The following is an 18,325-nucleotide window of genomic DNA, read 5'->3' as shown; positions in this document are numbered from 1 at the left end:
CAAACAAAATTGACGCGTGGCCTACATCTTGGCAATTTGACACTCATTAAACACGTAAGGACGGATCGTCGGTGCGGTATAACGGCGAAGGTGGCGGTGTGATGCTTCAAATAGCTGAAAAGTTTGCCAATCGTATCGGCTCTCGGCGCTCTACTTACATGTGAGCCAACTTATATCATTTATCGTGCACAAATGTTTTCACTTGTGATAGTAGTTGGCCTTAATGTGAGTTATCCATTTGTCATTGATGGGATGTTTCTAAATATTAGGTACATAATCGTTCTTAGTTGTAAATAAGGTCAATCGAGGATGGATATTCTTCCCAGGACAACATGTATGAAAGCAAAGCTCTATATCTTACCAGAAAAGTTATTCAATCACCAGCTTCATGTCGAGAGCAACCTTTGAATCCCTCACAGATCTTCAAATCCGGTAAAAAGCTCATTTACCAGCATTATCATCGATTACAAACCCGTGATCTCTGAGCTGATTATTTGCGAGCGTCCAAAGTCTGTCGACGGTTTTTGCATCATCCAGCCACCTATTCTCCTTTGTTCCAACCTTCCCAAACGGCACGAAATACCGGCCAGCATATGAGGGAGCATTGGGGCTTGTAGCACAATACAAGCTGGTGCGTGCCCCATCAGCTGGCGAAAGAGTCGGAAAAATTCTCATCGCGGTTCGAGACAACATGCCAAGAAAGGAAGTATCGTGGCTCTGGAGATTTGACTTGATGATACCCGGATGTAAAGAATAAGCTGTAATGCCAATGGATTTGTAACGGTCTGTGATTGCCTTGGCAACAATGATACTGGCTTGCTTCGAATGGCCGTAACGTTTCCTATGTAGAAAGTAAGAATATGTCAGCGTATTGTGGCTCCCATGTATATGTGCTAGTCTTCGGTCCGCCAATGGCAAGAAGATAATAGAAAAGGCAAAAGATAACCAACTTATTATCGCGTGTGATAATATTTGCTTACCATGGGGCGGTCATTCCTTTCAAATCAGCCAGATTAGGATCTTTATAATTGATGCTATCCGGTCCCATGCTTGTAGCAGCATCACTTGAGACATTTACAATTCTCACTCGGTCTCTGCTGTGGCTACTTTCCGCAGCTGAACGTAGAAGAGGAAGTAAAGACATTGTAAAAGCATGATGCCCCAGAAAGCAAGTTTGCCACTGCAGTTCGTATCCATCCTTGGTTAGCTCGTAAGGACACGCCATTATCTGTGATGGAAGTAAATTAGTTAGTAGAAATTACTCAATATCCTTGTACAATACTAACGCCGGCATTATTGATGAGTATATCCAGACGAGGCTCCTTTTGTGAAAATTCCTCAGCGGTAGTCTTGATGCTCTGAAGATCTTGCAAGTCTAGCTTGAGAAAGTGAATGTCTAGACCACTGTTTCCGCTTTTCATGGCCTTGATTGCTGCCTCAACGCGGGTTTTTGATCTGCTTGCGATATATACTCGGGCTCCATGATTAGCCAACTGAAGCGTTGTTTCGTATCCAATGCCAGAATTGCCTATTATCTCGATAAGTTACTTTACAATCCTAGTCCCGGGCGTAGAATGTAGTGGCCAAAGATACTTACCGCCTGTGACAATAGCAACATAGCCACTCAAATTAGGCATATCAGCCACTTGAAACTCTTCTTCCTTTTGGCGTGTCATAATGTCTGGTGATACTTGATAGGTTAGGGGTTTTTGCTGCTCAAAGTGGATGATGAAAAGAAGTGAAACGAGTCAAGAGGTCCTTCGAGCATCAACTTTCTGCGTTGCTCTGAGTAATCTCAAAATAATGAGCGTATATAACAGCTTCCAACCACAAAGACATCTTTATATATTTCCCACGCGTTTGGACAACCTTCATTGCTTCTTTTGTTGGTCTGTATCTGTTCCGACCGAAGGTGGGGCCGCATCAGAGGTTGCCGGACTTGCGGAGCCGCATCCGCGGAATTCCACGGATCTCGCTCTTACCTACTGAGCGTACGCAAATACTGCCGGAACAGGATGTAGTTTCCATTCTCTATCAATACTAACCAAACTATACCTGAGTACACTGCAAATAAACTACCTAGATATGACAACGATCCAAGTCGCATAGATACGTTCATCAGAATTTAGCTGGGCTAAACTTGAGCTGGTTGATGCTCGTTGTGGATCTACGTATCCTTGATGTTAATTATTCATCAACACTCGCTTATATTTAATGCTTAGTGCCAAAGTGAGTTAGCCATAGGTTACACGGGCGACATCATCACAAGTCTCTGTTCAGGTAGGGATATTGGCTGCGTAGTACTCGTAAGCTTGACCTTCTTCCAGCATAACTAAGCACTCTTTCCATATCATTGAGAAAGCCATATGTAAATTTAGTTACACGAACACTGCACATCTTGTTCTTAAAAGAAAGCTGCATAATCGCAGATTAATTATGCCCAAGACCACTCGGGAATTGCTTATACACCAGCCCTCATTCACTCTTGTTCAATCGGATAACTGTAGAGAATGATAAATCCTTCATTTTGTTGCCTAGACTTAGGTCCAATGGTACTCTTTGGCCATAAGGGGTTCTTGTCTATGGAGATGTCCGCGGCCTCCGATCTCCTATCACCTGATATACTTGTGAGCCCTGATTTGTGCATCCTCATTACAGTAGTCTTTGTAATAAACATCGGAGTTATTATCACCGTTGTCCAAATCCGGAGCGCTAGCGCGACCTTAGGCCTTGACTGTGGCGCAGATGATGCAAGTACAAAACTCGAAACTTCCATTGGTATTGTCGAGCGGAATTCCACGAGTTGTGAAATAATAGCTGGACAGCTGAAGTTTCGGCGAGCATCTTGCTTCAAGCGCCTCGTGATTCCCCGCGGGAATTTTTCAAGAATAGCTCCCACGCGTTCTGTCGAAACATCAGTAATGACACGTCAGCATATAACACTTCTCCAGCAAATCGTCAGGTTTACGCGGGTTATATGTAGGTACATACCCAATCTATCATATCTTGGCCATTCAAAAATGAATCCATTTCATTGAGATATGGTGTATCGGTAGTTTGTGAGGACTTCAGTGTACCTAATTGACGCTCCACGCCCTCCAACGTGCTTGGCACCAGCATAGGATCTAATCAAGGGGGCAAAGGTTAGCACATGATAAAAAAAGAATATCGTGTAGTCGGTAGACTTACCGTAATCCATATGCCGAGATACCGTATGGTTGCCGTTATCATGCTCAGCGCCTCTTTCCATAAGACGTCGCTCTCTCTCTGTCTGTGTGCCCATCGAAACCCTATCTAGCATGATTGACAGCATATCGAATGCTTTTTGCGCTTCAAAGGAGTCTGATTTAAGCCTATGCCAAGATAATTTCGAAGTTTCCAGCGCTTTGATCAATTCTTGACGGTCAAACTTCACCAATCCGGTCATTTCGTCGTCGTGTTCTGGATTAGATTGAGTCTGTGAAGTGAGTTCGAGACAGACAATCATGGAAGCTAGCAAGAAATCGTGCTGCTCAAGTGATGAAATAAACCACTTTTCTCTGTGAAGAAGACCTCCGACCTGCACTTCTTTGTGAATGTTGGCATGGTGCGTTAAAATCGCCATTGCCGCTTCAACACATGAATACCTGGAAAAGTTATATTTCGGTTCTTGGTAGGATTTCGCCATATGATGGCGGTGCAGAATGCATCGCGTCTTTTGGAATAGAAGCTCCAAGTTGTACCTCTGGATTAATGAATAAGGCGGAACTGTTATATAATCTTCAAGAGAGGCCATTCGAAAATGGGGAGAAATAAGGGTATAGGCGTTTTCAAGACGTTGACTTAGTGCAATAATCTCATCATACTCTGCCACACATTGTAGAGCAACCTGGTTGAATATTACACGAAACAACAATAAAAATCGTGTTTTCGTAATCGTGTATAGCACGGGAGTGAGATCGGTCTCGGGCCGTGATTTCGGAAGCTTGACGGAATCGGGACCAAAGTCTTCATCCAGAAGATTGGATGGGAGCTGTGTATCATATTGTGATTCTTGAATCATGGCCGGCAATCCAAGCTGACAGGAAAAGAGCGCATCCATCTGCAAGATACTCGCCCAGCAGCGGCGGCGCATCTCACCCTGAAACACGGACAACTGTGAATAGTGGCTTGGATCACGGTGATATCCCATTCGCATCGCTAATCGTGTGGCAATGCCAGCCAGAATCCAAACGCCTAAATGAGCATCTTTGCATCGCACAAACTCATTGTGAATGTTGAAGAGGAGTGCCTCAATGGTGTATGCGCCAGGTTCAGTAGAGTATTTCGACAAGAGCAGGCATTCGGTGGAGCGTCGATGGAAGTCATCCCTCATGTCTCCAGGATTCCCGAACGCCTCGGGCAGTTTGTCTCCAGAGCGCATATGGAGAAACACACTTAGAGACATTACTCCAAATAATAGGCTTATCCAAGGAAGGGAAGCGGCACGCGGGTTATCCCAAAAGCGTTTATACTAGAGCAAAACAAAAGTCCAATTAGATGTTTTGAGCATCAACGGTTGTTTGCGTCCCCAGGGTGATTATACATACCTCAAGCTGAAATGATGGCAGGTGAAAGGCAGCTGATCATACAATTAGCTTTATATGTGAGTTAGGTCTTGAAAGGGGTTGCCAAGTACCAACTGAAGGATCCTTGGAATTGAAATATCGGGATATTAATCTGTTCACAAAATCCCTTGGAGGGATGGCGGATAGAATGTCTTCCACGCTGGATATTTGTCTTACGCCATCCAATAGCAGGGGCTCGCTACTTCTTTGGCTCTGCACCATAGTCTCCATGTGGTTTTGTGCTTCCTGCTCATGAAAATTCTCTCTAAGGCATGCAATCTAAAGTGGTTCCATAAGGGATAGTGTCATTGTGGCTGCAAAGACCATGGAAGCGTAAGTGAGATCTCACCTCGTTACAAATTGCTGCCCAGTGAACGCTAGATACGTAAATCGTCTGGTCGTCACTCGACATCATGCGGCCAGGCCTGACCGTGTGATTGTCATTCTGGGAAAAGCCGCCCACCGTTCGTTCATGAGCAGCATGGCTAGAAGGCTGGTCTCCGTGGAGATTATCTGCTTCTCCGGCGTTATATGAAGTTATAGCGACACCCGACGCTTGCTTTTCGGGCATTTGGGATACTATTGTCCCGAGAAGTTGCTCCAACTTACGTAGGCGAACTTCAGGGCGCTGGTTGTGATTTCCTCTGTGAGGAGGATTACCACGTTGACGTGGTAATGAAGCGTAAATGCATTCGACATTTCTGGTCGTGCAATTGCTACACGGCTCGTCCCGATCGCATCTCAATCTAGTACAGAAAAAGGGTAAGGAGAATCCTTGGTGAGGGGGACAGAAGCACCAACTTTCTTTGTCGGCATGACGAGCAGGATACAAAGCCCCGAGCGCTCTGCATCTTTAGGCTTGCTCAAGAGCTTCGTAGCTGTTCTTTCAATTCTTTAATCTCAGTGACCAAAGATACGTCGTATCAATTACTATACTTGTGGGGAAATAACAATTCAACAATTGCTGGCAACAAAACGACTGAGAATATGAATCACTCATCATGTGATTTCGCTCGGCAATGCAAAAAGTATGCTGTGGCTCATTTTCCCCAGCTCCAACTAGAGTCTTTTGCTTGGTGTAAGTGGCTGTTTAGGCCCACATGCGACGCTGGTTACGGTTGTGGGTGCCAGAAAGCAGACAGGGCACCTTATTAGGCAGCAGGTCTTTGGCGTAAGATCCTTTAGACTGAAGGGGAGAGGCACTGAAACTATTCCAAGTTGAATACTTCGAGTCCGGAATCTCAAGCAACCTTAAACTACGGAATAGATCTACGAGGCAAATCATGAAACTTACGTTACAGTAAGCTTCCCGGTCCCCTAAAGCCGTTTTTAATCTATGCCCCGAGATCTTACGTTCCATCACAATAAAGGGGTTTTTAGTTAGCAAGAATCGGCAATTCCGTGCAATAGTTGACTTTACAACCTACCCCAGCGCGCGAGCAATACTTCGAACACATGCATTAGAGGAGCTTAACAATCCTGTGGCTCACTATCAACAGGGAATTTTTGGCGGCAGACTCGTAGCGGATATACTAAAGCAAATTACAGCCATTTCGAGTATACCCTTATGTTATGCCCCAATTCCTTCTTCTGGGCACTTCTGCTCCAGTATATCTGCATATATGTTCAATGAGGCTCCAATTAAGCCCACCACTTCCCAGACGCTCTTGGATTGATACAGCCTTGCCCAGAGCCGAACGGTCTGCACATTGAGTGACTTTTTTCTTTCCCATATCTTCTCGCATCGAACTTTGTATGCTGCTTCAGCTACAAGGTGGACTACAAAGTCCAAAAGTCGCTCCTCTGCTTGCGTCAATGGAGGATTAGGGTCTTTTGTTGTGACTGATTCCAGCCACTTTGCGAGCAATAAAGCACACTCTAAAGAGCATAACGCATGTTGATTTGACCAAAATCTGACTTGCGTTTCAGCGATATGGTTTATGCCCAATTTGACGGGAATACTCAGTGCATGTGCACAATGAAGAGCAGCCCGAGTGAGTCTCTCGCTACGTTGGACTGGGGGGCTCGCGTGAAGCGATTGCGCGATCAAATGCGGATCCCAGCTACTGAGACAACGTATTGGCCCGAGATTCATGTTGAGGCGTATGTAGGCTAGCCGCATAAGAGCTGTAGAAGTGAATGCAATAGGGCCGTGAGGACTCAAAGGATCCATGGAGGATTCTTGGTTATGCTCCCAATACATTGCCCAAGTTCTCAATGCATTCTCGAAAGCGCCAATCTGGTCTGTTGGAAGGCTGTGCTCTAGTTGCTGAGAAGGCAGTCCAGAGTTTCGCGTCAGCCAGATCTGCTGAATCAAGGTATGCATCAAGACACATCCTCCGAAAGACGAGAAGCTTGTCTGACTCGTCTTTGACTTTTCATCCATCTCGCCTGCATTAGCAAAAAGACTCGCGAAAGTCTCTTGGAAGTTTAGAGGCGCTTGTCCTCCAGTATCGCGAGTTTGCTTCCATTCCACCTCGTCCTTGGCCCTCCACTCTTTCTCACGACATGGAAGTTCAAAGTTAATGTCCTTTGCCCACATCAAAGGGGGTATGTCGAAAACTATAGTATGCATATTGATGAAGCAATACGCAACATAAATGACTCGCTTAATATTCTCATAGTAGACCCAACTTTTCCAATCATCAAAATGTCGTGTCTGAGGAATGCGAAGTGCTTCCTCTTCTCTTATAAGGCAGTCTAGCATGCTGCGCATCGACAAGGCATCAGATGCAGTACCAGGCTCAGACCAGGTGGTAATTGCGACTAACAAAAGCATCGCCTGCACTGTCTGGATAATGCTCTGTTGACTGTCTTTGGATAGCTCAGTCTCCTGTAGATGTGAAGATTGCCCTACCCGCTCGCTTGATGCAGCTAGCTTGCCAAGTGGAAGCCCGTGGGTAGCGATAGGATGTGTGGCTCTGTGTCTTCGAATACACTGAAATACCAAGACTTTTGCCATCTGAAATAAGACGCTACTCATTTCTAACTCGTGTGTGTAGCGAGCTCCAATAGCCGCCATGGCAAGAAATAGCTCGACACTAATGTTTTCCGGCCGAAGAGTTGGAATATGAAGGAATGGAAAATGGTCATGGAAAGTGTCGAAATATCCTCCGAAGAATCTTGACAATACATGCCGAGATGGCAAATCGAAGTCTTTGTTAATAATATCAGAAAATCCTTCTAAATCGCTGATGATCCGTTGCCGACATTCCGTGGATATATGCATATGCAGCAGACCTGGTCGATCTTGTTGGTTTGGATTGGTCAACTCATACTCAAGCTGCAGCGGAGCAAGCCTGATATCAGTTTGAGAAGGAGAGGAATTGCCATCTTTTGCAATAGGTGCCAAGGAAGTGGCAAGTCGTGGAATTCGATGCCTTGGTATTTCATTTTGACATGTAACATTGTTTGTTGAATCTTCGTTCGAAGCATTGACAGAAGTTGGATCAGTTGCTGGAAAAAAGAATGGTACCGGCTGATAAGTCGGAGAGAATGGATGCGTGGGAACGGAGACGCTATCCATAAAAGAAGTAAAATCATCTATGGAACCAAGAGTGAAATAGTCGACAGTGTTATCTCCAATTGCAAAATCCAGCGGCTGACCTATACTACTGGTCTGAATAATATGGTCCTCGTAAGACTTTGATGTCCCTGTGGCTGTCAGATGGCCTTCAACGTCATTGAGAGGAGCGCCTAAAATGTCGGCTGCACTTTCAAGTATGGATCCCTGATGTCTGCTTGAGTGATTTGCTGTAGGATCTGGTAGAATATTGATGGATTTTAAAGACTGCTGAGGAGATTGGGTTGCTGGAATAGTAATGGAGGGCGAGGATTGTGATGCATTCCCCGAAACGTGGGAAAGACGATCGTGCCTCGAGAGCAAATCTCTTTTAGCTAGTTATTAGTACAGCACAATGGGAATATTACTAAACAAGAACGCACTTCCTTGTAAATGCTTTGGGGCATTGAGAGCATTGAAATGGCTTCTCTTTCGTATCTACTCTATCCTGAATACCAATACTTTGCAGAGGCGGGAAATACGAATACTAACGTGATCTTTCATGCCTCTGAAGATGCTCAGACCTCGCGAATAGCCGGTTGCAGCGATGGCATCTGTAAGACTTTGTGGGTGCTTTCAGAACTTTAGGCATATTGTTTCATGCAGATAGTTCTCTCGTTGTGACAGTTACCAGGTATCTGGGGACTGCAAAATTGGGGGAATTTGGGGTAGCGCAAAGATTAAATACATGGAATAAGCGTGGAAGGTCTCCAGCCCACAAAAAGCATTAGATTCGCCCGAAGACGGCCAATGAACAAGCCACTTGAAAGTCTCCAAATTGGAGATTCACAACCTCCTCCATCTATCTGCCAAATCAAGGTGTCTTTACTCCGTATTAGATACCTAAATTTCGCGCCGGTTTTCGACGGCCTTTGAGAAGTTTTGTTCTCTATTATCGCCGAAACATCGAATCGGAGATGTCTTAAGGACAACCCTTTCATGGCAAAGCGGGACCATGGGTGCCCAGAATTGCCATACCGAGGAGATGCTGTTTCCTCTTGTCAGCATACTAGCGTTACATTGAATGTTATCCCCGACGATTCAGTTTCCTGGGCTGGAAGAGAGCGCCAGGCCGCGGTGAGGTTGCTGGCCACCTGTCACATAACAGACTGGCGATACGGATTGCAGAATTGCTGACTTGTACCTGTTTTGGGCCAACGCTTAACCAGATGTACAAGCTCTTATTCTACTTGCTTCAGCCTTGAATAAGTCTGTAAACCTGGGCTGCTGATGGATTAGTGGACCCATAATCTCATCACTTGCTCCAAATTGGGGATCCCAAGGCTGGTCTTAGCTGGTGGATCTTCCGGTGTCGCTTCAATTCCAGAAAACAGTAAAGAATACCACGCAACCGATGATACCCGTCAGCAGGTGAGTCAATTGCTGAGTTAGAATGCACAGAAATTCTTCATTCGAGTCTTGAAATCGTATATTAAGACAGACGGTCTAAGAAGACTCTGCTTTTATACACAGCTACAGGTGACGTTCATCGTAAACTCAGAAACAACTCCGCAATGGGGGCGGCGCCAAAGGATGGTTTCGTTGAATTGGCACACAAAGTTGTGGAACTTTGTGTGCAGGAAAGACAAACCGTACCTTCACAACCCATTGTAAGCATCATTCCTACACAGAATGAGAGAGAAATAGGGAACATTGCAAAGCCATCGCAGGCCCCAGCCTCGATTGAGGCAACACTTTCTCACGCGGAGAAAATTTTCGGTTATCGTGTCAGGATGGACCATCCACGATTCTTTGGCTTCATTCCATCTCCAGCATCCGACTTGTCTTGGTTAGGGGAAATTCTCAATTCTGCTTACAACACGCATGCCGGAAGCTGGTATCAAAGTTCTGGTCCTAGCGCCGTGGAAAAGAATCTCTTGTCGTGGCTAGCAAGAGATGTTATTGGGTATCCTGAGACAGCAGGAGGCTGTTTCGTTTCTGGAGGCTCGATGGCTAATCTATCTGCCCTCATGGTGGCAAGAGACCAAAAGCTTTCGTTCGAACAAAGGACTAAAGCAGTCGCTTATACATCTGATCAAACCCATTCATCATTGGCAAAAGGGCTAGGAATTCTTGGTTTTCACCATACTCAAATTCGCAAAGTACCTTGTGATGATAAGATGAGAATAAATACGACTGTACTTCGATCGGCCATTGAAGAAGATATAGCATCTGGCAAGATTCCGTTCCTTATTGTTGGGAACGCAGGGACTACAAACACCGGCACCGTTGATCCGTTTCCTGAACTGGCAGCCATTGCGAAGGAGGAGAGCCTGTGGCTCCATGCTGACGGAGCATACGGTGCATCTGCGTTGCTTTGCAAATCCCGCCGCAGCATTCTTAACGGCATTGAACTCTGCGACAGTCTTTCCTGGGATGCCCATAAATGGCTTTTCCAAACCTACGGCTGTGGAATGGTCCTCGTTCAAAATCGCAAAAACCTCACCTCAAGCTTTGGAACAACTGCAGAGTATACTCAAGACGCCGCCGAAACAGCCGAGTCATTGCCCAATTTCTGGAACTATGGGCCCGAACTTACACGACCTGCAAGAGCAATGAAGCTGTGGTTCTCTTTCCAGCTCCTTGGCCTAGATGCAGTTGACGATGCCATCAACCACGGATTTGAACTGGCAGAGATAGCACAGTCATCATTAGAGCGCCTGCCGGACTGGGAGATTGTATCATCAGCGCAGATGGGCATCATTTGCTTTCGATACAAGCCTTCTGGAATCCCTGCAGCAAGCTTGGATGACTTGAATACGAAAATTTCTCAAAAGGCTATTGAGCAGAATCTGGCCGCGCCATTGACAACAAGATTAAAAGGGGTGCTGGTGCTGAGGATATGCTCTATACATCCCGGTTTAAGCGGCGAAGAAATGGTGGCAATCATAGATGGGTTGGACCAAATTGCCCAGTCACTGCTGCCGAGTGTCAATGGCACGACAAATGGAGTGTAGTGGTATACAACATGAACTCATGCCCATCTGTACATAGTATGCTGCAAATATATAGGTAGCCTCGAATTTTATATGTTCTAAAGCCTGATAAGCCCACAGCTAGTCTTTATGACAGCCGGCGATATTGCACTTCGTATAGCATACGACAATCAGATATAAATAACGAGTGCTATAATGGCTTATTCATACATGGGCAAAAGTGGACGGTAGATAAGGGCATGATCACTTAACTATGTGATCGAGTGCTGTCTTATTACTCTTTCCTAAGCTTGACCTCTCGCCAATAGCTCTCTCGTTTCAAGTTACGAAGTCTTTTGCCGAACCAGATAAATGGCAAGAATATGGCGCAAATGGCCAACGCAACAAACGCAACACTGATGAAGCAATTCTGCAATCCCAGGCCATCTAGCCAAGGTGTAATGCCATAGCCTATCGCAAAACTCATTGTGTTGCGAATGATAATGCACGATGCCAACCCATCTCCTGACACTTCTCGGTATGAGTCAACGAGGTATGCAATGGACAAGGTTATGCCAGCTGTATTGCACGCTGCGAGTATACACATGGCAACTATGAGTCCAAACCAGTGGACATGATGGGCGGCCTATGTCGAGTCAGCATTTCTTTTTTTTTTTTTTTTTTTTTTTTTGGATGTTGAGAAGGTAATTGCTGCTTACTCCGACACCCCAGAGGATCTGGCAAGCCGGTACCAGTATCGTCGTCAATGCGAAGAGCCAAAGACGTTGCTCAGGTTCGAAAATGCCACGATTACGTCTCGCAAGCTTTATAACGAACCAGTCTGAGACGATGCCACTATAAGCAGACCTATGAGATGGATAACGTTAGTCGCCCGTCATGAAGCTATGACGATAAACGTATATAGCAAATTAAACAGAGCAGAAAAGACAACACCTACCCAATAACAACGCCTACGCAACAGGCCAAATAGCTCAGGCCAACGATACTTGGCTTGAAGTTGTACGGCGCGCCACCGAGGACAACGGATGCTGTTGCGTTCAAAATATTGAACCAGATGAGATATGTGCCGTATGAAAAACCGGAGTAGAAGACGACAGGCCAGGCAATCAATCTGAGAATCTGCCACGCGCGCTTGTGCATCAAGAATGGCCGTGGTTTATCAAACAGAGCTAGCTTCTGCCAATAAGTTTTTTCAGTGCCTTGGAGTATGACACTATTGACACCGTCCTGAGGAAGTGCTGCCTCGTCACTCTCGTTGCCAGTCGTTGCGCCTGGTGATGGTGAGGCTGTCTTTTCAACCGACCCTCCATGAGCATCTTCGGCGTAGATGACTTCTAACGGCTCACGATCATAGTTTGTCTCTTCAAGGAAAAAGAAAAGGAAGACGAAGCAGCCACCGCCGAATATGGCCATAAAGTAAAAGGGCCATTTGAAGCCCATGCTGTCGTTGATGAAGCCGCAGATGACGGGCGCAAAGTAGTTTGAAGTGGCTAGAATCCACGCATACCATCCCATGTAGGTGCCTCTCTCGTGGGCAAAGTAAATGTCCGTAATAGAAGTTTCTGGTAGAGCTTCGATTGGTGCGGCAACAAAGCCAGCGACGATGTTGCGGGCGATCCATTGGCCCTCGCCTTTGGCATATGGACTCCAAACGGAGACAGCCTACCAATGTTAGATTCAAGGGAGGGGGAACTGGAAATTATTATCATCTAGGCATCCATCACTTACAACTATGCCCAGCATAGAGAGCAGGTATGTGAGTCGTTTGCCATATTGGAGGGCGAACGGCTGCCAGAAAAGCAGGCCCCAGCCGCATAACAAGAACATGTATCCCGTTCCTTCGTTGAGGTTGCTAACTGTATACGAAACAATCTATTAGCCAGGCGCACTCGAATCCTATGGGAGTCGTTTGAGTCCTACCGCTAACATCTAAAGCCGTAGACAGTGGAACCAAAAGGGAATACACTACGGACAATGCCATGCCATTGAACAAAGTGTAGCTAGGCCGGGAGACACAGATACGCTATTAGTCGCAATTTTCACTTCTAGCTATAGCATGCAGGATTACAGACTCACGCAATCAGGCAAATGAGATGCTGGCGCTTCCGCCATGGCGACCAGTTCAAAGGGTCGTTTACATCATTCGATGGTGTTGGGATGAGGATGATGTCGGTTTGCTTGTTAGCATGCAGAGTGACTGCGGTATGGCCAACATCAACGAGCAAAACCGTTCCGGGGACTTGAGAATCGTCGATGTCCAAATCGTGGCTCCTCATGATTGCTGTGACGATGGGATCCTCTTCTCAGTTAAAGACACGAAAATGGTCATACGCGCAATCTCCCGACCACAGCGCAATGGAAGAGGAGAACATAAGGCAGAAGCAAAAAGCTCGATACAGGGATCTCATGGTCTTTATCTCGGCCATGTCTTGCCGGTTTGTGTTGCCGGTATGTACATCGGACATTGGCCGTTTTGCCGTCTAAGACATAACGATTGGATAATTGGATCAGCGTTGCATCGACGTCACAAGACACAAGCTATGTGCCAACACGGCAGTTGATCAAATTGGTTACATGGGGGGTCGTGCGTTGAGATGCCGATCTTGCGATTGGGGAAGAGGGGGGAAGGGCGTGGAGTAAATCCGTTTGCGGGCAGCCTGGAAGATGGGGTTGGATGTTGATGGCTTCCCATCTGCGCATTGGTTGAGCATGAAGCGGACACTGACTGATATCTTTAGTCTTGCGGCATTCTTCTTCTTCTTGTACGAGCATGTATCTTCCCTTATCTTTCTTGCATGGGTAACACATGGTGGATGCTGATAACTAGCGACGAACCGATGGAGATGAACACGCAGCTTTGTGTACCCCACTGTGTTGAGGTGTTTCATCCTTATCTTCCTCACGGCTTGAATGTATCGGGCAAGTTATCAATTGTTGATATCCCTGTTGAGATGCCCGTGCTATTTCTGGCTCTAGATGGGATGTCTTTTTGGAGGCTATTCCCGGGCAAGTCGATGTTCCCTTTTCCAGATGGTGGTACATCGTTAGAAACACACTGGATGGCTTTATTCCGAGAGCGGCGATCCCAGACGTGACATTCGCAAGATTCCGAGGAGTTGCATGCACCACCTTGCATCTGGTTGCACTAGTCCTTCTTCTGCCGGTTTCCTTTTCTATTATCCGATACTTGACATGAAGAAGCAAGCATCCATAGCAATTGAAGCCCTCCATGTGTAATTCGACGAGTCTACTAGCAATTCAGGGTATGAGGCCCATCGGTCGCACTGGGCGCTTACGCAGCAGATGCCATTTTGCTATAACAGACATGCATATACCAACTTCATGTAGATTATTGTCCCTTTCATGTGATTCAAGTCTCTTAAACTTCTTCGTTTAGCTGCTACCAAATCTTGTACCCCAGAAAGCTGATGGATTTAGGTGGATCTTGGCTCAGTCTGCTGTACAGTCTCAGTCAGCGGGGAACACGATGCCTAGTCCACTTGATCTGAACCGGGCATCGAGCCAGCTCTTGTAGATTATCCCGATACCAGTTTCTTAAATATCCGTACTTTCTTCTAATATCTCAACCTCCTTCTAGGATTTGACTATATCCTTACAACACCCAGTATTGTCACTACATGCAGCTTTAAATTCGAGACGCGGGATGCTGGATGGCAAACTTTGAGTCCTGAACACAAAAACAGCCACCCATTGATTACAGGCATGTAAAGACATTCACGACTGGGCTTTCAACCCCGTCATCACAATATTTTTACACCTCCTCTCCATCAAAAACCATCAACTCCCATCAATGCTTTCGATTGCTTCCTTGTATATTTACCTCACAAAGAACAACCCGATCTGTATCTAGTAAACGGCAGTGTCCGGTGCCTCTCGGCAAGCTCCGAGCCACGGCTTGCGGGGGGACAAGACGTCCTGGGTAAGAATTAAGCGGGGCATCTGGGAGACTGCGTTTATCGTTGGGTCGGCATTGGGAGCATGTCATCCTGTCTCGTGCCCATCTTGAAGCTCTTTCTTCTTCAAACAATCAAATAGTTTACATTGATTCAGGCGTTAATAACCTTAGAAACTCACAATGGCGGCTACTCTTGCATCGGAGATTGACTATCTCAAGAGTCTCCGCGCGGTCCGAGAGCGCTCACAGATCGTCTTAGAAGCGGCCCGAAATGGGGGCCTCAACAACTTCGTGCTTGATGAGGGCCGGATGAAAGAGACGGCAGAATTCGTCGCCGGCGTCATTTCGGTAAGCCTATTCCGCCGACCTCTTCTTTCTCATTGACAAAGCTCGGACGTTCGGCATTGTTAACGGCGTGAGTGCAGCGAGACTTTGGCCCAGACCGATATGCTGAGATTCCGCCTCATGGAAGGTGGGAGCATTTCAGCATCGGAGGCGTCACCCGGCTGGAGACTTTGGTCCAGGTATGGCAAGACAGCGAAGTGGACGACGTGGAAATTACGCGCCGCCTCATTGATCTCTTCTTCGTGTCTGTGTTGCTCGATGCTGGCGCAGGCGACACTTGGGCCTTTCGTGAGCCTGGAAGCGACAAGGCGTATGGGCGCAGTGAAGGCATCGCCGTAGCCTCGCTGTACATGTTTAACGCTGGAGCCTTCAGTTCAGCTACAGATGGAAACAAGTCTACAGTAGATGGTACTTTGTCCCCTCTCTTTTGCTTTGCCTCTTTTGCCTTGCCTCTTTTGCCCTACCGCTCTTCTTTACGAATAGCACACACAAGCATGATTGGCATCCCGGCTGACAGTGCACAGGACATGGCCTCGGCAAGCTCACCGAAGATGCTTTCGTTCACCACTTCCAAATCAGCCCCCAGAATCCTATGGTGGGTGTTGCATCACGAATTGAGCTGCTGAACAACTTCGGAAAGTCCCTTCTTTCTATCCCGGAGATTTTCGGCGAAACTGGTCGTCCTGGGCTGCTTGTTGGCAAGTCTTTCTTCGCATACAGTTTGCTTCTCTACTAGAGTAGAGCAATGCTAATGTATCTTCTTCAGACTACTTACTCAAGGATGGCAAGGACAAGGAGCTCAACTATGAAGCTCTCTGGAGCATCCTTCAGCGCATTCTCCTCCCTGCCTGGCCATCAAACCGCCCACGCATCAACAACCAGCCGATTGGAGACGCATGGCCTCTTCGTGTGCTACAGGACAAGTCTGGCGATAGCGAAAATCCCACTGCCGGAATTCATCCATTCCACAAGCTGACTCAATGGCTTGGATATTCCCTCACCGTGCCGTTTATGAAGGTTTTGAAGCTGAAGTGGATCAACATTGAAACGGGAACCGGCCTGCCCGAATACCGCAATGGAGGACTGTTTGTCGACATGGGGGTTTTGAAGCTGAAGCCCGAAGTGCTCAGCAAAGGAATTGAGGCTTCAGGCCAAGCCTTGCCGCTCTTCTCGTCCACCGGAGATGTGATTGTGGAATGGCGAGCTATGACGGTGGCACTCTTGGATGAGCTGCATAAGCTCGTCAATGATATCTTGGCACCGCAGGGGGTTTCCCTCTCTCTTCCTCAGTTGCTGGAGGCTGGGTCTTGGAAGAGTGGCAGAGAACTGGCGGCCAAGCATCGACCGGAGACGAGATCCAGCCCGATATTAATTGATGGAGACGGAACTCTTTTCTAATGGGTTTGGGAGCGTATGCCAACTATTCTCATTCTAATAGATGGTGGTTTGGGTATCGGTATCTAGCTAGCAATAATGTGACTCGTCAATGGCTGCCAATTGATCTTTAGTTACCTTCCTATCCCGTCGTGTAGTTTCATGGAGATATACCAGGTTATAATGTCAGGGCACTTTCAGGCTCTATACCCAGTATGTGCTCAGCTTTATGGACTCATCATTACAGAGTACGAGAGTATGTGACACTATGTCGAAATGGTTCTCCTCGTTGTAGTACCATTTCGGACTCCGTACTTAATGGGCAATTAGGCTAGGGAACACTCGTGCCACATCTTCCACTTCCCACGTTTATAGCATCATTATATGACTCACGCAGTAATACTCGTACGCATCAGCATGATAAGAAAATGGCCGATCTCACATGGACCAGCAATGGAACATTACCCTGCGTGCGGGGCTCCATCTTCGTGCATTACATGTGATTACCTACATGGACCCCTAATCCTTCGCAGGTAAGACGAGCAGTAAATGCATGGATATAATACCGCCCGTGCCCTCAAACCGCCGAATTGATTCCTTCACCACCAGAAAGCACACACGGTCACTGCAAAAATGGAGGATCTCAGTCTGCCGCGCATTCTCTGCATCCACGGCGCGGGCGTCAATGCCCAAGTCTTCGAGATCCAATGCCGAGCCATCATGGGCAAGCTCAAGGACAAGTTTCGATTCGTCTTTGTCGATGGCCACATGGAAGAAGAAGCGCATCCGGCTGTAGCCACCATCTTCGCCGAGCTCGCGCCATTTAAGCGGTGGCTGGCCTACAGAGACGCCCACGAGGAGATGGACCCCGTTATTGCGTCCAAGAATATGGCAAAGCAACTCCAAGACGCGATAGATGCGGACAAGGGCACCGGCGAATGGGCGGGATTGATAGGCTTCTCCCAGGGCGGCGTCATCTCGTCGAGTCTTCTCTGGGCTCAGGACCACATCGAAGACGATTCCAAGAGGCCGCTGCCGGGCATCAAGTTCCATTTCGCCGTCATCATGCACGCTCCCGGGCCCATCATACACATTGACCGGACAGGCACACTTACCAAGCCGCGACACTTGATTCACGCCGGCGAGAGGATGTCGTACGACTACGCCGATTGGCCTGAAGAGGACACGACAGACGAAACGCACATGGTGCTGACACCGACGCTGCACATTCACGGGCTGCAAGACCCGGCGCTTTTCAACCACAGGAAGCTGTACCAGTATAGCAAGAAGGGGACGGCGAAGCTATTTGAGTGGGATGGGGGCCACCGACTACCGATCAGTCGGGGAGACGTGGAGAGAACCGTCAACATGATCTTGCAGTTGGCCGAGAGGACTGGCATGGAGTTTTACTATGACGATGCCTGGTAGTGAAGACCAGCAAAAATAAAGACACGGGACCACGGATTGGCGCAAGGCGAAGGGATGGGGAGAAAATTGGGCTCTTTGAATCAATGTAGCCGGCGATTTTTTTACGTTTGAACGAGGCACCGCACTTATACGCACTGGGCTTTTTAGCTATGCCGTGCGGAATACAGACGCCATTTGA

At 47.2% G+C, this 18,325-nt stretch overlaps 7 protein-coding genes across 7 annotated transcripts; 3 read left to right on the top strand and 4 right to left on the bottom strand.

Moving 5' to 3' along the window:
• Positions 1–441: 441 nt before the first annotated feature.
• On the bottom strand, positions 442–1,676 carry T069G_08824 (short chain dehydrogenase domain-containing protein; the record flags this gene model as incomplete). The annotated part of the gene is made up of 4 exons (XM_056176034.1): positions 442–841; positions 981–1,228; positions 1,287–1,528; positions 1,598–1,676. The coding sequence occupies 4 exons, from the start codon at positions 1,674–1,676 to the stop codon at positions 442–444; spliced, it is 969 nt and encodes a 322-aa protein (XP_056026983.1).
• A 1,174-nt stretch (positions 1,677–2,850) lies between these two features.
• Positions 2,851–5,157, bottom strand: T069G_08823 (fungal specific transcription factor domain-containing protein; the record flags this gene model as incomplete). The annotated part of the gene is made up of 6 exons (XM_056176033.1): positions 2,851–2,904; positions 2,992–3,125; positions 3,190–4,492; positions 4,569–4,600; positions 4,658–4,865; positions 4,936–5,157. 6 exons carry the CDS (start codon positions 5,155–5,157, stop codon positions 2,851–2,853), a joined length of 1,953 nt encoding a protein of 650 aa, XP_056026982.1.
• Positions 5,158–6,156: 999 nt separating this feature from the next.
• Positions 6,157–8,740, bottom strand: T069G_08822 (fungal specific transcription factor domain-containing protein; the record flags this gene model as incomplete). The annotated part of the gene is made up of 5 exons (XM_056176032.1): positions 6,157–7,396; positions 7,448–7,742; positions 7,797–8,476; positions 8,532–8,586; positions 8,641–8,740. 5 exons carry the CDS (start codon positions 8,738–8,740, stop codon positions 6,157–6,159), a joined length of 2,370 nt encoding a protein of 789 aa, XP_056026981.1.
• Positions 8,741–10,268: 1,528 nt separating this feature from the next.
• T069G_08821 (pyridoxal-dependent decarboxylase conserved domain-containing protein) lies at positions 10,269–11,105 on the top strand (the record flags this gene model as incomplete). Its single annotated transcript, XM_056176031.1, has 1 exon — positions 10,269–11,105. One exon carries the CDS (start codon positions 10,269–10,271, stop codon positions 11,103–11,105), a length of 837 nt encoding a protein of 278 aa, XP_056026980.1.
• A 253-nt stretch (positions 11,106–11,358) lies between these two features.
• Positions 11,359–13,360, bottom strand: T069G_08820 (major facilitator superfamily domain-containing protein; the record flags this gene model as incomplete). Its single annotated transcript, XM_056176030.1, has 7 exons — positions 11,359–11,709; positions 11,783–11,930; positions 12,022–12,355; positions 12,431–12,746; positions 12,813–12,940; positions 13,005–13,084; positions 13,161–13,360. The coding sequence occupies 7 exons, from the start codon at positions 13,358–13,360 to the stop codon at positions 11,359–11,361; spliced, it is 1,557 nt and encodes a 518-aa protein (XP_056026979.1).
• A 1,820-nt stretch (positions 13,361–15,180) lies between these two features.
• Positions 15,181–16,743, top strand: T069G_08819 (uncharacterized protein; the record flags this gene model as incomplete). The annotated part of the gene is made up of 4 exons (XM_056176029.1): positions 15,181–15,348; positions 15,426–15,753; positions 15,870–16,043; positions 16,112–16,743. 4 exons carry the CDS (start codon positions 15,181–15,183, stop codon positions 16,741–16,743), a joined length of 1,302 nt encoding a protein of 433 aa, XP_056026978.1.
• Positions 16,744–17,352: 609 nt separating this feature from the next.
• T069G_08818 (serine hydrolase (FSH1) domain-containing protein) lies at positions 17,353–18,147 on the top strand (the record flags this gene model as incomplete). The annotated part of the gene is made up of 1 exon (XM_056176028.1): positions 17,353–18,147. One exon carries the CDS (start codon positions 17,353–17,355, stop codon positions 18,145–18,147), a length of 795 nt encoding a protein of 264 aa, XP_056026977.1.
• Positions 18,148–18,325: the final 178 nt, after the last annotated feature.

Source organism: Trichoderma breve, chromosome 5 (assembly GCF_028502605.1).
Source record: "Trichoderma breve strain T069 chromosome 5, whole genome shotgun sequence".
NCBI classification, from domain to species: Eukaryota; Fungi; Ascomycota; class Sordariomycetes; order Hypocreales; family Hypocreaceae; genus Trichoderma; species Trichoderma breve.
Note: the sequence above shows the minus strand (reverse complement) of the source record. Positions and strands in the feature narration are given on the sequence as shown.